This window comes from Pelodiscus sinensis, chromosome 29 (assembly GCF_052426305.1).
Source record: "Pelodiscus sinensis isolate ZL-2025 chromosome 29, ASM5242630v1, whole genome shotgun sequence".
NCBI lineage: Eukaryota > Metazoa > Chordata > Testudines > Trionychidae > Pelodiscus > Pelodiscus sinensis.
The window spans coordinates 6,997,506-7,016,582 of record NC_143080.1 but is presented as its reverse complement, the minus strand read 5'-3'; the positions used below and the strand labels follow the sequence as shown (position 1 = coordinate 7,016,582).

The 19,077-nt window shown below is 45.3% G+C and overlaps 1 protein-coding gene across 6 annotated transcripts in view; it reads right to left on the bottom strand.

Moving 5' to 3' along the window:
• Positions 1-19,077, bottom strand: part of ATP6V0A1 (ATPase H+ transporting V0 subunit a1) — a 53,217-nt gene that overhangs the window by 8,926 nt on the left and 25,214 nt on the right. For 5 of the 6 annotated variants that reach the window (XM_075911423.2, XM_006113124.5, XM_075911424.2 and 2 more), the window contains exons 12-20: positions 18,875-19,014; positions 17,889-18,046; positions 17,312-17,402; positions 16,350-16,468; positions 15,696-15,912; positions 14,548-14,655; positions 10,558-10,665; positions 4,991-5,108; positions 3,336-3,507 (exon numbers count right to left, since the gene is read on the bottom strand). In XM_075911423.2, the coding sequence (XP_075767538.1) occupies positions 3,336-3,507; positions 4,991-5,108; positions 10,558-10,665; positions 14,548-14,655; positions 15,696-15,912; positions 16,350-16,468; positions 17,312-17,402; positions 17,889-18,046; positions 18,875-19,014 (1,231 nt within the window). Of the gene's footprint in view, positions 1-3,335; positions 3,508-4,990; positions 5,109-10,557; positions 10,666-13,753; positions 13,829-14,547; positions 14,656-15,695; positions 15,913-16,349; positions 16,469-17,311; positions 17,403-17,888; positions 18,047-18,874; positions 19,015-19,077 lie in introns of all 6 variants that reach the window. The other variant, XM_025179732.3, reaches the window with a different exon arrangement.

The following is a 19,077-nucleotide window of genomic DNA, read 5'->3' as shown; positions in this document are numbered from 1 at the left end:
ACTAGCTGCGTCCCCCCCCAGCAGACCAGGGAGACGCTGAGCAAAGCCGCACAGGACCCGGCCCGACCCGCGGCGCTTCCAGCTGATCTGGAAGCGGTCGCGGGTCCGGCCCCGGGTCCTCCACCGCTTTGCTCCCCGTCTCCCTGGTCTGCTGGCTCCCGCAGCAGACCAGGGAGACGGGGAACAGCTTTTCTCGCCCCGGAGGAGGCGGGTGGCGGGACCAGGCGTCCCGCCGCTCGAGTCCTCCGGGGCGAGAAAATCCCTGTTCGTAACTGCGGATCCGACATAAGTCGGATCCGCGTAACTCGGGGACTACCTGTACTACTGTACAAGCTGAGCCATTGCTTGCATGGGGTTGCGAATCAGGCCCTATCTGCATACGTCTAGAGGCTACGAGTGCTTAGCAAAAGAGGTGGATGCCTTAAAAATATACCTGCTTTGTTTCAGGGCATGCTTTCAGAATGTTTTTCTTGTGGAAAAAAGAAATCAGTGCTTAAGTTTGAAGGAAAAAACGTCTAAAGATTTAAAAAAAATATATTCTACCTCCTCTTTGCCAAGTGTGACCGCATGCTGCAACTCAGAGGCGACTTAGAAGGCCAGCTACTAATTCAAAGATGCAATTAAACATCGGAAGAGTGGGAACATCATGTACAAGTTGACACACGGCTCGCTATCTGGCCCTGGCCGATAACAAAAACACACTACAGTGGGTAAAAGATCAAAATTATTTTTGTTGGACTTTGTTACATACGGTCAATGACAGTTGTGAGAGGACAAGGAACACTAGCTAGAAGCAACGGGCTCTAACGTAACTAATGTGAAGTTTTCTAGGCTGGATGCCAGGAAAAACAGAAACCCCGCAGCCATTTTCAGTAGTTGCAGAGAGCCCCTCCCCACAGAAGATGGCTACACTTTAGAATTCCTGTATGAATCACGACTGTGGTTTGAATTCTGCAGATCCCTGACTGTACTGGAAAGTTTCAACGCATATCTGAAAACTGTGCCATTAGAGGGTGCAAAAGTGTTAAGTTTCCATCCCAAAAAGAAATCAGAGGAAGTCCCAAAAGCTGCAGTCGGCATTACCATCAGAGTTTATTTCTTACTGAGGGAAAAAAAAACACCACGTTAAACTGCTTTATTTCTTCTCTCCGTCTCAAAGACACAGAGTTTGGCTTTCTACCCACGGGATTTCCAAAGCACCCAGAACAGAAAACATGGCGCTGTGTTTATTTTCAATGAGTGCCGACAACAGCCCTTAGTGCCTGTTTTCAGGCTGTAACTGGCTCGCTTCACACAAGGAAGCAGACAGAATGGCAAATGGATGAGCAGGAGCGCATGCCTCACAAGCTACATTGGTACTTTGTTCTAGGGTTGGACAAAAGAGTGAAGCACTCAGAATTGACTCAGTAAAATTACTGAAGGAGATGGGAGAAGAGGAGGAGGAGCAGTTACTCCCAATCTCTCCTGTCTACTTCTGGGTGAAGTTTGAGGGGAACCCAAAAGCCAGCTAAACCATTCCTCTGGTCACACCAGAGAGAGCACCAGCCACTCTGCAGATGGAGTTCAAAGTGGACTAAGTGCTCTTTAAAAAACAGGGACTAGGAATTTACTGAGCCTGGGCAGGGAGAAGTGATTATGCTTCACTTAATCTCACGTCTCTTCCCTTACGGAGTCTCTCTGCACACACAAGCGGAACTCCCTGCTGAGCAGGGCTAACAGCAGTGGCAAAGGGGCTTTCTCTGGATGTACAAAAGAGTAAAATTAAATGTGCTCTCAGCAAGTTCACTGGAAGGAAAGGTGTAATGTAAAGAACAATGGACACAGAGGAAACACCAGAGAGAATCTGCTACCCTGGCTGAATAAAAATCGAGTTACTGCAACGGACCAAGGGCCTAGAGCTCAGAGAGCTCCTAGAATCAGATTTTAAGAAGTCAGTTTGAGTTCCCAGAGGAAAGTTTTGTAGCTCCCGATTCTGCTTTGAAAGCCATGAAGCAGCAAGGGAGAGTAGTCACCACGCACTGAATAAGAGAATAAACTCTCTCAAGACAGCCAGACCCGCCACCGTAAAGGGCTACTTCATCTCCCATTAAAATGGGTTAAACAGCAAATCAGCAGCTAAACAGTTCATCAGGCTGACACCGACTCACTAGCGTGTTTGCTGCTGGGTGTAAAATGATATCCCCGATCATCACCAATACACTACTTGAAAGTGAGAAACCCCTCCGAGCTCTCCGGCAGCAAGCCTCTGCATCTGTTAACCGCTACCAAGGGAGCAACAACAGCCTTCTCCATTGGGCCCGCCCTCACTGGAAGGGCTTTCTGCATCTTTTACCCAACTGAGAGGTACATAACGAATTACTGGAAGAAGGAGGGTTCAGCAGTGACCTCTGCCCAGACCACTGGTTTAATCTTGTCTCTCAAAACACAGCTGGCCTCTCCGGAAACGAGTCCACTTCTCTTACAGGAGAAAGGGCCAAGGCAGACAGTTCTCTGATCCCAGCCCAATATCTCAAATGATCACCCCAGGCTGAGGCCTCACGGTGTAACTGCTCTTGTTCTCTTCCACCCCATTTTCTGGATAAAGAATGGACTGTCTTGCTGGCCACACATGGAACTGCAGTTACTGGGCACAGTGTAACACCATTAATGAGAAAAGTGACAATCAGGCAACACAGCAAAACCCCAAACCTTCAACATCCCAACACAGGCTGCCTAGAAAAGTTCAGCTGGTTTCAATGGAACTTGTTCGTGGCACAGAACAGTTACTTCCAAGTAAAGCCTAGTGACTTAACTGTAGGGGACAGGAGTGAGGATTATTACCATCAAAACAGAAAATAAGGTCCCTAAAAGGTTTAAAAACATTCTTCCTGCCAAAAACTGCTGGCTGTAGAACAAACACTTAGTTTAGTTACACTCAGTACCAGTGTCCCTGTAAGCTGAGCACTTGGTCGGCTGCCCAGGAGATTCAGGTACCGCCCAGTTGATTGGTAGAGTGCCCAGTCACCCACAACTGATACCATGTGTTTCTATTGGTGGTGCACATCTGCACGTGCCTCAGTGCACATAACAAAACTATTCTGCACATGAATGGAGCATTGCTCAGTACCATTATCCACACAATGTCCCAGCAGCACCAGGCAACACAGGTTTCAGCATTCTATTACCAACGCTTAATTTTATAACCCAACTTCATAACTTTTCTTGAGGGGGGCAAGAAGGGGGGAGGGGGTGAGTGTATGCAGCACCATAGGAGACAGCACTCCTGGTGGTGGTGAATTATCAGTACTCGTTTTGCTTACAATATTTTTAAAGCTTCTACGTTCCAGAAAGCTCACCAGTGCAGACGGAGTGCGTGAAGGAAAGCAGACAGGCCCTCCATGATCAGAAGGATTGCCACGGTCAGGGTAGCGAAAGCAGCAAAGATGAAGAACAAAGCTAAACTTCCAGCCAGACTTCTCATGCTGAGGCCGATGTGGATGACCATTGTCCAGAGCACCTCGGAAAGCTCTGTAGAGAGAAAAGTAGCAGCTGTTTTTGGGTGGCTGGAAGGGGAAGCTTTATCTCACTGTGCACTGGCTTTACGGGAATGTTCAGAAATGGCCTGTTTCTATCCGGCTCCAGCTGCTCCCAGTGCTGCAGCAATTGGAGGGAGGGTTCTCCTTGGGCTGCTTGTGAAGAACAAGACGAGCTTGAGGCCATCAGGACCTGAGCCCCAATTCCTTACACACAGTCCGAGACCAGCACTGCCATTACTAAGTGCTTTAAATTCCTCTCACTTTGCCCGAGCCAGGGACCTTTTCCTAAACAGCCATGCACAAGCAGACCCCAGGCAGCTCCTGCGTCTCACTAGTCACCCACACAAGAACAGTGTGACACTGCAGCAGGGAACTTCCTGATTAAACTTGGCCAAGGATTTTTTTTTTTGTAATTGCCTGTAGACTAGAAAAAAAATTGTTCAATGAACCCAAATCGGTGCATGCAGCCCGCAGTGCAGGCCGAGTGAAGCACAGCCCCGGAGCCAAAGGCAGCGGCATGGAGCTCTGCAATAGATTCCACTCATCCAGTGGACGATTCTTCAGCTTGGCCTGTGTCATCTAAAGGAGGACCCAGCTCTGTGTTGAAGGCAACTACAACCGTCTCCATTTTGCGCAGATTTCTTTGGGCTCCTCACAAGTTGCTCTTGCAGCCTCCACCACAACTACATTCGAGAGCCTGTCACACACTCTTAATGGCACACCGAGCTTCAACAACAGAGGCTAAAATTCTGATTACACCAGTAAATACCCTCTTCCCAACCATATGCCCACCCCATCCCGATCCTATCACACTGACCAAGCACATTCCTGTAGTCACAACCTCCACACTAGCGTAATCATCTCTGTACAAAATATGCCTTGTGAGGTATCATTCAAAAAGCAAAGAACTTACTGGCCAATATCAGGTGGAATTCATGTAGCAATATTGCACATGCAGTTTTGAAGAGGAGCTGAAATGACAACTGAAATAGGTTTACCAGACAAATCTGGTCTGGGGAAGAGGAGTGGTAAAACTGGCTCCTCAAAGACAAGAGGCAAGCACACATTTTTGGTGGAAAATCTGGGACTGGGAGTGTGTTGAGATCACCCTGCAGGCAGCAACCAAGGCTGCTGGAAGTGGGAGAGTAGCTGGTATTTGCTGAGAAGCTGCTGGGGTCAGAGTGGCTGTAGTAGGACTGCAGCTACACACAGGCACTCAGGGTGTGACCTGCGTGCTGTCTGGTTGCTTGTGAGCAGCTCCCAATGTGAGTTACACCAGCAAAGCATGGTGAGGCACCCAAGGCTGCAGGCCAGCTGGTGACAACCCCTCACTGCTCTGGAATGCACTGCAGAATAAATGACACACCCACCAGAGCAGCTTCTCTGTGGCACATACACATAACACCCAGTGCCCTTTTTGTCTGGGCTGATGGTGAGACACTGACCAAAGGGCCAGCTTTGGGAAAGGTACTTACGTGCATGGGCCAGGCTGAGAGCCCACAGTCGCAGGTAGGACGCTGTGTTGGAAATGCACCCCAGGCAATACTCAATGGTATGGATGGCCTGATGTACTACCGTATCCGCAAAATCAAACTGCAGAAAGAACAACAGAGCAAAAAGAAAGTGAGGCCAGATGCAAGGCAGTCGTAGTGAGCGAGGGCTGACACATCAGGGAAATGGCAAGCTGTCTGGGGCTATGGCAAAGGCAATATATTTACAATCTGGGCTCCTCCGGATCACTTCTACTGGCCACCTGGATTCAGATCCTTTAGGAAGAACATAGACAGAATTCCACAGTTGCAGTTGACACTTTTTGCTAAATGTGAGACTAATTAGAACTGATCCTTCAACACTGCAAGTTGTAGATTAATAAAAGTCTTTTCACATGGCAGGCAATGAAAACTTATGATCTGATCCAGGATTTTACCAGGAAAAGATTGCTCAGAAGTGGTTCCCTAGGAACATGCTAGTAATGAGTCTACTTCTACCAAAGAAAGGGGATTACAAATACAGCTTTCCTTCACCATAGGCAGGAGATAAATGTATGAAAAAAAAATCAGAAAAAGCCTGAGACAATACTGAATCTTTAGCACTGTGGGGGGTCACAATTGAAGTGATCTTATAAGAGCTGAAACTAGCTCTCTGAAGGAAGAAATAATGCACAAAAAGTTAACTTGAAAAAGCTCAACTCTCCTCACTGTTTCATCTGCAATCTCTATGCCTTCCGAACATTTTGGCAATCAACTCAAAATAAACGTAGGCATTTGCAACACTGCAGCTTGGAAAAAGAGTCCCATGTTTCTGCATCTAATCCATGTTCCGAGAACTTCTCAGAGGCATGTTATTAATGGGAATGCAGAATTTTATGACACCAAGTGATCATGTTCTGAAAGGTGTACAGACAGCATGCTATTTTTATTCTTGTTCTCCCCCCTCCCCTCTTAAATAGTCAAAGCCATAAACATTTCAAACAAATACGTCAAACTAGTGGTCGAGAGCCCAGATCAGCCTCTTCACAGGAGTATAAACTGCAAGAATTTCTCAGTATAACCTGCTCTGATAAACAGAGTCCTCTCCCCAGCGCACACAGAACCAGTCAGCGTAAAATAAACTGAATCCAACAAATATTTAAACAAGTTCGGTGCATGGCAGATTTAGTGAATAACTGCCAGGGAAAGGACCACTCCTGTGCGTCAACCCAAGGACTCTCATGGGATGGGCTTTAGCAGAGTTCTTGGCTCATTGTTCAGTTTGCTTATTTTTTTTTAAAAAGCAGCAGCGTTCACGTATCTTCAAATGGATCAGCTAGATCTGCATTATGCCTGTTTCACCAGCTCTAGGATTTATGCCAGGGGTGGGCAATAAGTTTTGCCTGGGGGCCACTTCAAAAATTGTTGATGTAGCCCTAGGCCACCTGGAAGGGGCAGGGCCTAAACAGGAAATGGAAGGGCAACCCCACCGCCCCAGACCATGATTGGTCTGGGGGTAGGGGAGCCCTTTTGCCCCCCCCCCCCCCGCCCACTAGACACCCATGCCCTGGAAGAGGCTTGGCATGCTCCCCCACTCCCTGGCCAATCAGGGCCTGGGGGCAGGGGAGCACGGGAAGCCTCCTCCTGCCCTGAAAGGAGCACGTGGCACTTTGAAATGCCGTGGGCTCCTCGCAGGGCTGGGGCAGGGCAAAGGAAGCTTCACGCAGCTCCCCCGCCCACAGGCCCTGATTGGCCTGGGAGCACGTGAAGGCTTCTCCGCTCTCCTTCCCCACCCCTGCCCTGTGAGCAGTGCACTGCAATTCAAAGTGCCACATGCTTCTGGGAGGGCGGGAGGAGGCTTTGCACGCTCCCCTGCCCCCAGGCCAATTGGGGCCTGGGGAGCGTGCATAGCCTCCTCCACTCTGCCCCCGCCCTGCGAGCAGCGCTTTGAAGTGCCGTGCACTGCTCACAGGGTGGGGAAAGAGCGAAGAAGGCTTCATGTGCACTCCCCAGCCCCCAGGCCTTAATTGTCCTAGGGGCAGGGGAGCAGCAGGGCCTCCGCGGGCCAGATCCACCAGCTTGGCAGGCCGGATCCAGCCCACGGAGGCCCTTTTGCCCACCCCTGATTTATGCCTATGGGTAACAGCTCTCTCAAAAGATCCATGTTGAGCAAAATTTGCAGACGCAAAAGTGTCTCACTGCAAAGATTCCACAAGTCCATGGGTTTTCTGCAGAGACAGCTGTTTCAGAATTATGCATTCCAGATTTGCCCATTTCTGAAGTGCTACCCTCACATGGCGCTATATTAAAAAAAAAAGAAAAAAAAAAAGGCAACTTGATAAAGGGGAGAGTGTACATCATGGTGGTATGTTTAGTATATCACCACAGTTCACACTAGGAGACTTTGCTCCATTCAACATCCTGAAAATTAGCCTCAGTCATACATCTAGGATGGATTAGGGATGTTAAAATGTGGTTAATTGACTAGTTGACGGAATTTCCATCGACTAGTCCAGTGGCGAGCAACCCATGGGTCGGGACCTCCAAGGGGGTCTTTGATCCGGCAGGCCGTGAGCCCTTCTGGGGCTCTTGTACATTTCAAAGGAGGAATGCAGAACTCTGTGTGCAGCCGGGGGCCAGGTCTCACTGACTGCACGTAGCATGCCTGCTTTGAAATGCACGAGGGGAGCAGGGGCTCTTGTGCACTTCTAAGCCATGGAGCCTGGGCTCAGCAGGGGACTCAGTCCCTCGCTGACCCCAGGCTCCATGCTACACTGCATGCTGCTAGAAGCCCAGGATAAGCTGGGGAGTCCCTAGCTGACCCCTGGTTCAGCACGGCACATCCCATGGCAGCTGCCCCTTTGAAATTCGCAGACACGGCATTTTAAAGGGGCAGCTGAGCTGACCCCTGCTCTCCCCAGCACTTCCCCAGAACCCAGGGTCAGCTGGGGAGTCCCTAGCTAACCCCATGCTCCACTGCCCCTTTAAAAATGGGTGGAGGCAGCAGTTTCGAAGGGGAAGCCGCCACACAGCTCATCAGCTGTGCCGCAACTGCCCCTTTGAAGTACCCCTTCCCCTCCTTTGATAGAAAGGCAGCAAGGGGGGGGGGGAGAGAATATCAACTAGTCTTTTACATCCTTAGGAGGGATATGACCAAAGTCTGCTTCTAGTTATACGTGTGAACCGCACTGACATTATTGGGGTTACCTGCGTGGAACTGGAATCTGACCCTCTACATCACATCTTGAAACAAGCCAGTAAGTGCTAAGTGTCAGAGGAGGTTATCTGCTTAGGCTTCTCTGTATTGCTGTTTGAATGAACTGAATATCCTTGTTTTTGAAGGCTGAGAAAAACTCTACAGTTATTTCATCAGCAGACCAATTTAGTCATTGTATCAACAGTCATCTGAGCCCCAAACACTAGAGGGCTTGATAAAAATATAATGATCTATAAGTCTTGTGGGAACTGGAATAGAATACGAATTTGTATTTTTCCTGGCTGGGTGAAGATGGAGCCATGCTAGGGCACAGTCTATCGCTTAGCATTTTATCATCATTTGGTGTCATGAAGATCAAGAATCACCTTTACATTAAAAAAAAAAAAAAATCTGATGAATGTTTTGGTGATCCCAGATCTTTATCAGTGCATGCACCAGCTTGCTTGGAGAAGACTATGCAAGGGCCTTTTGCATGGACACTCCCCACATTCCAGTCTATTTCAATTAAAGACAAAACAAGTACACCCACAGCACAGATCCATGAACCGAACAACTGCCCTTTTAAGAGATTACCTCCAGAGTTACTCGGCCCTGCTAGAGCCTAGAAACACACTCACCCAAAGGCCTGGTCTACACTGGAGCAGAAGTCAACTTAAGATACGCAATTAACGTAGCTAAGTTGCGTATCTGGAGTCAACATATCTTAAATTGCTTTCCACACAGCAGGAGGGCAACAGGAGCAAGTGTTCCCACTAGCTTCCCTTACTCCATGCGAGGAGCAGAAGTACTAGCACTGACGGTGGGGGGAGCCCTCCAAGTTTGAGCTGGCATGTCTTCACTATACCTGCTAAATCAAATCCCGGAAAAATCAACCACAGCAGCGTTGATCTTCCCCAACATATCAGACCAATTCTAGGACTAGGGAAGGTAGGAAGAACAAATGATCTTTCAGTACCAAGAAGAGCAGAGAGGCTGGTTAGATTTAACAGTCTGTTCCAAAACAGTATTTTGTGTGTCTCCAACTCTCAGATAATCTATTTGTTTGAATATGAGCAATTCTCACTGATAAACCCTCTCTTTAAAAGAGGAAAATATTAATTCTCTGGACATCTGCAAATCTAATTTTGTAGGTTCCAATATTTGGCTGCAGTTTAGGGCAATATTCAGTCAATACAATACCTAGCTCTGGATGAGCCGGGGAGGGGGGGGGGAGGAGAGGAAGGTGAAGTGAATCTATAAGTAGTTTGCATAAAACCCAGACATTCCCAAAGACTGCTGTATCTTTTTAGGCCAAGTGCATAACGAAGTCTTGCTTCTCCAGCAACTCTACAATATAAACATTTAGAAGGCCCTTGTAGATCTTTTGATTGACAACTGTGCAGGATTTGCAGTCTAAAAATCAAGGGAGATAAAAAAGCAAACAATTTAAAGAGAGGCAGCAATTCAGAAAAGGGATTTTAAAATGGAGATGATGCTGTATGGAATACCAGAAACAGCTCGTGACATGTAAATAACTAGTATGGAAAAACAAGTCACATAGCAGAAAAAAAAAAAAACTGTTAATTCAGCAGATGATTTTTACATCAATGAGAAATGGCACAAATACATATGAATGCAAAGCTGGCTGTCATCTTACCACCTCATCCTCTGCATGCTTGTAAACATAAATTTATATTTAGTGCAGAGTCCCATAATCATAAACATTAGACATGAACACGAGTTGAGCAAATCCCTTATTAACATGGCATATTTGAACGGTAGCGCACAGCATACATCGTGCAGGCTGTGTAATGCATGGCAACAACAGTCTACTACCCTATCCAAACAGGCAGCAGAAAATCCCACAGATGAGAAATCACGACTTTTCCTTTTTCTCCCCATGTGTGTTAGAAGAGGCAAGGCAATCAGGGAAACATGTTAATCAAAGTGAATTTGAAACAAGACTTGAGTGCATTTGGATTTTTTAACACAGGCTTATAATGCCAGAGATAAATAAATAGGGCGACTCAAATAATAAACACAATTACTATTCTGACTGGAGCCTGAACTGGATAAAGTGTGTCTAACAACTGCCTAGATTTTACTATGGAGCCTAAAGGGATAAAAAGTTAGGCTATCAGATGTCCACTCTTTGTACTGAGAGTTAAGACTGAAAGAGCCATTCCTTGACCTGTGCAGAGAATTTTCATTCGGGAGGATAAGTGAAAGGCAGCAAGAGGAAGCAGGAAATTAAGACCAGATCTAAAATTGCTGCAGTTTTAGCCAAGTTAGGATCTTAGACACTGGTCAATATATTAAGCAGGAAACAGCCCCTTTCATCTTAGAGCAGCCAAGTTAAGACCGATTGGAAGCTTACCTCATCTCCATCTTCAGAATGGGTAGAAAGCTGGTCATGTTGAATTATCTCTGCATCTTCTTCAGTCGGTCCATTGCCCACCCGGATCCCACCGAAGTTGTGAGTTCCCTAAGAGGTGGGCAAAGAGACAGAGCAGAGTGTTGCTGTGGGTTAGCGTGACACTTGGAGGGGATCCGAGAATGCATTTTGGACACCTCCAGAAAGCAGCAGCAGCTCAAAGAAAGCCTCATATTAAATGGTAAGAGTCAAGGCACAATCAAGTTTCACAAATGGAGTATACTGCTGTTCCTGCTTGAGTGGGAGACATGTGGTTACAACTGCTGGGTCTGAAAAACAATAAAACCTCTTTGAATTGATTTTTGATGTCATAAAATTTGACATAAAACATCTTCACCTTTGACCAAGAGTTATAGACTCTCAAAGTGGAACACTGGATGAAATTGAGGGAGTTTGTACAACAATGTTAAAAAAATTCAAATAGCTTTTGGAACTCCTGGAATCTGCCAGAAAGGCAAATACTTCTGTATATTAAATAAACCATTTACTGGTAAGTCACAAAGCAGCTTTATCCCATATGCCAATATCCAATATTTATACCCTTGCACCACACCAATTTGTACCAGGCATGTCCACAACGCACAGTGGGAGGAATGGCATTGGGGTGGGAATCAGACCTTCCCTTACATGGAAGTCCTGAACTGTGCAAATGATTCCATTCTAGGCATTCGTTTAGAGCGCGAAAGCCGCGAGCCCCACGGCACATGAGCGGTCCGGCCGAATACTGCTCCTAACAAGCTTCCGTCTGCGGCGCTGGGGCAAGCCCAGCACCCATAGTGGCGCACCCGCGGGGACATCCTCGAAGAAGAATCAGACCTTCCCTTACATGGAAGTCCTGAACTGTGCAAATGATTCTATTATAGGCATTTGTTTAGACATTCAGTACTTGAGGAACCAAAGGATGGTTGTGTCTTCTCAAACTTTAAAGGTCATACTTAAAAAGGAGACTCTGTTCTAACTCATTTGGTCTTATCTGATCAAGTTAGGACTGCTTCATTTTGGAAATTAGGCCTGTTCAGTTACATTAAACCTGCTACAGGATTATACTTCCACGTAACAGCTAACATCAGCAATGAAGACATTCGCTGTTCAAGAGGCTCTCTTACAATAAAGCTTTCATGCACTGCAAGTGGAATGTAGAAAGACAATTAAAATCTAATTTGCGCTTAACTTTATTTTCAGGATTCTAAACAGCCAGCAGCCAATTTCCCACGCTATAAGCATTTTTTCCATTTATTTTCATTCAAGAACATCCAACAACAGAGGAAAATTTTTTATTGGAAATCTGAGACTCAACTCTGTATGTTCAGAACTGCAAAACCTGATAGGGCTGAAGGGTGCAAACCTGAAATGCAGTCAATATACACTCTGACCTACAAAGTTAGCACCTGCCCTTAGATAGTGGTGCATTTAGCAGTTATAGGTGTTCCTAAAGTAAAAATGATTTTGGAAAAGTTCCCATAGAACAGGAAAAGTTAATTAGATAGGACTTATTTAGGTGCCTCTATCATATCTAGGTGTCAGAAGCATTTCAGTGTGTGCACAAATATTTTGGGGGTATGGAATGTAAACATGGCTTTTAAAATCAAAACTTTAACATGCTATAATTTAAGTATGACTATGAAAACCAAAGATCAAACTTTGTGTCCTCCATCTCTACTTTCATAGTTCATCAATGCAGATAACATGCTTGGTTTTTTCACATTAAAGCACCAATTATTAGTATAACGCACTTGTTATAAGAGGCTGGTTTTGAAAGCCTTGTTTTTGTCTTGATACAATTTATTGTCAGGCCAGGTGTCCAACTTGGAATGGATTTATCTAATTCTTATCAGATTACCTTCAAATAGGCTCCAGATAGCTTACTTTAATAAAAAGAAAAGACAGAAGCAAGCAATACACATTAAGATAGTAAGCTGTATATTTCTTGGAAAGAGTGATAAGACTTGTGTTTGGATTCCATTTTTTTAAAACTGGCATCAAATTGTTACAAATTACCAAATCTGCAAATGTTAAGTGGTGTTCTGCTGGTCACACTTCTAGTCACTAGAGATTTGTGCTTGAGAGTTCATCACCACATGATTAGCATACAGCCTTCTCACATGCACCTGGCTAATGTATGTTCTTTGGGGCTGGTGTCAACTGCTTTAGCGCAACTCCTATCAATAAAGCCATGACATTTTCCCATCACATGGGGATCTGACCCTCTGCTGTGCACTGGATATGACTATTAGAAAAAGTGTGCAAAAAGCCTCATTCACAGCTGGCCTTATGCACTTAATATAATGGATGTATCACACACTCAAAAGAATGCAATTTATTAGATTTTTCTTATCACTCCTGAAAGATTTTTGTAAGGTTATTTAATATCTGAAGACTAAACCTGATTTTAAGTTGGTCACTTATTATAAAACTGAGCACAAAATTCAATTCAGATCGTTTATTGGCATAATTTAGTCTCTTTGGATAAAAAGGCAAATTTAAAAAACGTGACAAAAAATGGAAAAGTGTCCTTTCGGTTGCCTAATGCACTAGTTAGCAGTGGGCTTTGGCCATGGGTGGTAGTTAATAAATTTACACCTAGCTCTGTCTAGGACACAGCCATTTCATTAGAACATCAGGCTCTGCAAGTCCCCACAAAGCCGCCCCCCTCAAAAAAATCTAATAATTCTTGATGGGAAGCCATAGGGTTAGTGCTGGTGAGAGGACCACACATATGTATGACTTTTTGGAATATGGAATGTAAACAGAAAGGTTTCAAACAGAAGAGGTCAAATCTAGTTTCTAGTTTATAAAAACAAATATGCAAGAATGTAAAACAAGGAGATTTCATCTTGGAGGTAGGAAGACTAGGCATTCTTGTGGGCTAGGAATCTCTCCAGCACTTTTCAGAGAAGGGTTACAAGGTAATTCTCCTTCATTTGTGTACGCAACTATTTAAGAATTCATCACAATTATATTGAGGATACTGGACTTTATCGTGCTGAGACAGGATCGGCTTCCCCACAGGGGATCTCATTATCTCGTAGGAAGTACAGATATGTAGACACTATTTCAGAGGTTATGGAGTGTAATTTTTTTTTTTTTTTAAACCAACTCCCCATCTTTAAATCCGTCACGTGATTTTAAAGCCACTCACTGTTGCAGCCGCTGCTGCCTCTAGTGCCTGCTCGTTCTGGACTGTGCTGACTTGGCCCGCCACGGGTTGCCCTTCCTGATAGTGAATGGAAGAAGGAAGGAGAAAGAGGAAGAAAAACAAAAGAGAAAGGGAGACGAATGGAGGGGACATGGGAGGATGGAAGATGGTCAGAGAAGGGAGAGGGAGTGTCTTTAACTGAACTGTATTTTGACTGACTGTAACATCCTAACAGTTGTCTGCCGTACATGCAGGGAGAATTTCAGGTAGCCTCAGTGCATGTATGCCAGGTTCCTACATTTTGTACATACACAAGCACAGTTGCATAGCCACCAAAGACAAAGGAAACCTAAGAGAAAAGCTCCCACATTCACAAGCAAAAATTAGTCTCATTTTCATCTCCAAGCTCCTTTAATCAGGTTGAGGACGTTATTGTCAACCAATTCACTAACAGACACATCTCTGCTTCTGCACGTTGGCAACCAAGCCACAGAAACGAGTTCAACCATCGATGGCTTCCGCGCTCCTACGTGGGCTGACAGTACCCAAGCAGGAGGGGTTCATTTTACAACAGTATCCACGCACAGGTTTTCTAGTGCAGAATCAGAGCTAGATCCAGATCTCAGAGGCAGGCATCACCTTGTGTCCGACAAAACCCACTTGTCTTTGTGTAGGTGAGCACGCAAAGGGGCTTCCGAGAACGTGACTCAATGTGAGCCTATATAAACATATCAAGATGGAGCCTGCAGCTTTTGAACTAATAGTTTCAATCAGAAATAACCAGAAGAGTCACCCACCAAATGCTTTCTCCTTAAATACTGATGGCGAAGGACCAAGGGTTTAACTACCAGCATCCATGGCACACACAGCAGCGCAACAACCACCAGGAAGCACTGAAGCCCTAGCTGTGGAAAAAACAGAGACATGGTACGAGGTGAGATGTGCATGCCCCCTTCCCCTTGTGGTGCTTCACAGAACAGGGCTCCTGCATATCGCAACCTAACTCCCAGATTCCCCGGCACACAGATCCTATTAGAACAATCACTTCCCAAACCAGCAGACTGAACCGTTCTTATTTGTCTGAAGCTGCAACACCTCAAGCTGCATTCGCATCGCACTATGCACCCTGAGCAAGGGGAGGTGTAGTCATCCATTGATGACTATGGGAAATCCAAGTAGACTTGCATGCAGCAGCTGTGTGGAAGCTGGCACTCTCTCCTAAGTCTGTCCTAGACAAGAGTCTTAGAACAGAGTCAGACAGCACTAGACGACTGAAATGGACAGTAAGTCCTAATCTCTTCTGGTTCCTATAAAACCCATAAAAGTACCATGAAAAATAGGAGAGGGTATTTGGTGTCTTGATCATGCTCAAAATCTGCTACAAGTTGAACCTCTGTGGTCCAGGACTTTCTGGTCCAGCAACATCCGTGGTTTGGCAGGAGCACAGCTGTTGTGGGCCTAGAGAACCCTAGTGGCAGAGGTCACTGGCAGCTCTGAGTGGAGCCAGCTGGTGGGACCAGAGGGGCAGCAGAGCTCCGAAGCCCACAGCTGGCGGGACAGGGAAGACGGTGAGGCCACCACGAGCTTGGGTGGGGCTGGAAGGCTGGGGAGAGAAGCCCAGCAGGGAGGCTGGTGCCCCCTTCTCAGATCTCCCTGGTCTGGAAAATTCCCTTGTCCCCAGGGTGCAGGACCAGGGAGGTCCAACCTGTAGTTACTTTCAGGTACACCTGGATTAGTTACTCTTTGCTCGCCTTTCTGAGAACATAATGCACAAAGAGCGTCACTAATGCCTCGGGGTGCTTCAGGATAAAGCGTGCTACGCTAAATCACTCTGTTCTTTTTTCATGTTTTCTCTCCTTTTCAGAATTTAAGCTCTATGGAGCAAAAGGCTCTCTAGTATTACAAATCATCCGTCATCCAGTCTCACTACAGTGAGACCACATACCTGTCCTTTATAAAGCATCTTGATACTGGGATCATTATAGGAAAAGAGAAACATGTTGATAAAATGGATCAGAAGGCTTGGAGCATCCTTTGAAGTGTGAACATCATAAGCAGACCACTTGTAGAAAATGAGGATAACAAGATAGCCAAACAATGACGACATGAAAATCATTTCAGGAATAAATCCAAGGTAGATGTTCAATGGTTTCTTGAAATAGCTACGGAGAAAGAATTAGAATTTGACAGATGTTAGAACATTACCATATTTGACTGGAGTGAGAGAACCTTAATACAGACCAAAATAGTGACATTAACTTTCAATGGATCATGCAAAAGGAAGAGTTGTAAAAACAAATGAATTGTGAGTTTCTATATTTCTAACCATATTTAATGCTAAATTTTTGAAGAGCTGTAATTGATACATAGATATAGTCTCCTAGGAGGAGAAATAACCATAATGCAGTGTTTCCTGACTAATGAAGTAACTCACGTTGAATTCTCTCCATCTTCAAAGCTGCTGCAAGAGCCACAAGGAGTTAGATGTGAAAACCTAAGAGTCTAATCTCATTCTGATAAGTCTAATACAGACATTCTGCACTTGTATACAAGGAAGACTCTTCTGAAGTGCATGTCCTAGTAAAAGCAGAACACTTACATGTGGTTGAGAAGGCTCAGTGTGACACCAAAAAGCATGTGGACGATGCCGAGAATCACAGACATCTTCATCTTAAAGGAGTTGAGGAAAGTCAGCTTGTTGCTGGCAATATTCCAAATCTGTCACAAACAGCATGGATTCAGTCTGAATCAGTGAGTGTCAGGAAGACAGATGAACCAAAGTAGCATTTACTTATGTTTAACTATCTTGTGCTGTCCAGTTTAACGGGACAGACACTATAAACAGACATGTTTTTAAATAAAACATTCCATCGTCGGTTGTTTCTTCACCTACCAGCCAACTTTAAATTCAGTGATTTATTTTCCCTTGTAACAGCTGATTTTATCAGCACTCAAGCAGAGAAAGGTCTGTACCTGGCTCGCTTTCAAAGTGATCAGCTGTGGCAAGAGAAAAACTGAGCTCTCAGATCTACGATGTTGCCTGGGAAAAAAACCTTGCCGTTCCTCATTTGGCCCCTACCACCAGCATGCCCCTCTAATGTCTACACAGGATCAATTCAAATTCAAATCTGTTTTAAGGGCAGTTTTCTGAATTGGGGTAGCTTAGAAAGATTCTAGTGTTATCCAGAACCACACACCTCGAAGGCACCTGGGTGTCTTTTTGCAGAAGCAGCTACAAGTTCACTAGGAAATGCATGACAGGGTCTCACGCCTAAAGCCAATTCAGTGGGATACTGCAGTCCTAAACAGCTAGGGTAGGGGTCAGTCAGAGATCTTCAGAAATCCTACTGGTCACCATTCCCATACCCTAAGCCATTATACTAATAGGTGACGTCTCAGATCTCACTAATGGAACCTACTTCACCCCCCAGCTCAGTATTTTCCCTTAACAGTTACTGCCCCGAAGTTGCTAAGAGAACATACAAGCCTTTAGCTTATTTAACTGTGCACCAGAAAGTTACAGCTACATAAGCCACATGTACTAGAAGGAAGAACTCTTACTGGGTCAATGCCAAATGGATACGGTCCACCAAAGACTCCTGGCACAGCAGGGTCCAGCTGCAGCACAGGGGTGTCCCGAAGTAAGTCTTCTCTGTTTGGGTATAAAGAGGTATCAAGCTTCATAAACTGTAAAAATTGCCCTCAAACTGGAGCACACACATCACTGGCTTCCTTCTGATCCTCAAAGGGGAAGCACCTCAGTTCAACAGCCTGCATGAAGGAATACCCGGGTTCTTTGGCAAGACATAGCTAAATAACTATTTTGGGTGGAAGCAAAATGCACACACAGGAGGAAGGGAGAAACACACCACGCAATTTGCCTCTTTCCATGCATTTTAATAGTGCCTCTGGGGAGCTAGACCAGGAAGAGCCAACTGACACACCGTTTATCCAAAGGCCATTCAAATCTTTGTATTTCTTTACATAGCATGGGGCTTTGCTCTCCTAGGAAACGTTTCCTAAAGAAATAACACTGCTGAGGGGCCTGCCATGCATACATTCCTATGCGATTACAAAACTGATTTTGGCATATGGAATTTGCCCCATACTTTTGCTTTTCAAGCACCTAAGAACTTACGTCCAGTTGCCTTTCAAGAACATCGGCCGGACGCTCCATGACGAGCCAAACATATTAAGTGCTTTGGAGAAGCAGTCATTGTAGATAAGGCCGGTGTAAATGGAGAACACTCCCATCAGCAGAATGATGTACCGGCCACTAAAAATGGTACTGAACATCTGTTTAAAAAAAAATGAAGTTTGTGAGAAACACACACAGACAGGCTGAAACCATCCAATTCCAGGGAAGGGCTGCCAGTCTTGGATGAAATCCAGTGGGCCTTTGATACTCCACGGCATGAACGATGGATGCAGGAATTACAACTGCAAGGAGGATGCAAATTGAGCACAGAGGACCGATGGCCAGCCCATTCGCGTGTATCATGTCTGTCTGTCACACCTCCCAGCTCAGGGGATGTACTGAAAATATCCCTTTTGATCAAATGTCTTAACTTTCAGTGTGACCAGGTATTAGGGAGTATTTTTCCAGAGATCCTCAGAGCATGGGCAGGTATGGTGCAAACTTCTCCCATGCTCTGCCAACGTGTTTCAGTGCTGACCTGTTTCTTTTCATCACTCCACGCCCTAAACAAGCATGGCCAATTTAACCATGTTGTGGGGAGGTTTAGGATGGTGGACCATAAGCAAGAGCAAGCTCAACTGGAGCTTAGTCTCTTGTTTACAATCACCTATCAAAGGAACCAGCACTCACCGCGGCAAAAACCTCACCAATTAACCATCAAACCACACTGTCTGAATCATTGCTTCAGACACTTATATGCAAACCAAAAGAAATCCCCACAATTCTGAGAAAGGACATTACTCATCTTGTGGTCTATGGACTTTTGTTTGTTGTCAGTTTGCTTGTGTTTGACAAACTTTACATGAAAAAAATAGTTGTACTATTGGTAGTTTGGGGCAGAGAGAGAGAGAGAGAGAGAGAGAGAGAGAGAGAATCAATTTAGGTCTCTGCTTTAAAAGCAAACTGAGTTTGGCCTAACTCTTTACCTCATTGTCATTCTTCTGCGACAGAATGCGACTTTCCCTAACCACCATCCACACAGCAATTAGCGTCATCAGGATTCCATGGCCAAAGTCTCCAAACATCACAGCAAACAGGAACGGGAAAGTGATAATTGTGTACGGAGCTGGAAAGGAGGGGAAAACAGACCAGACATTTCTCTGTTTGGCTATTTCCACTTTTTCTATTA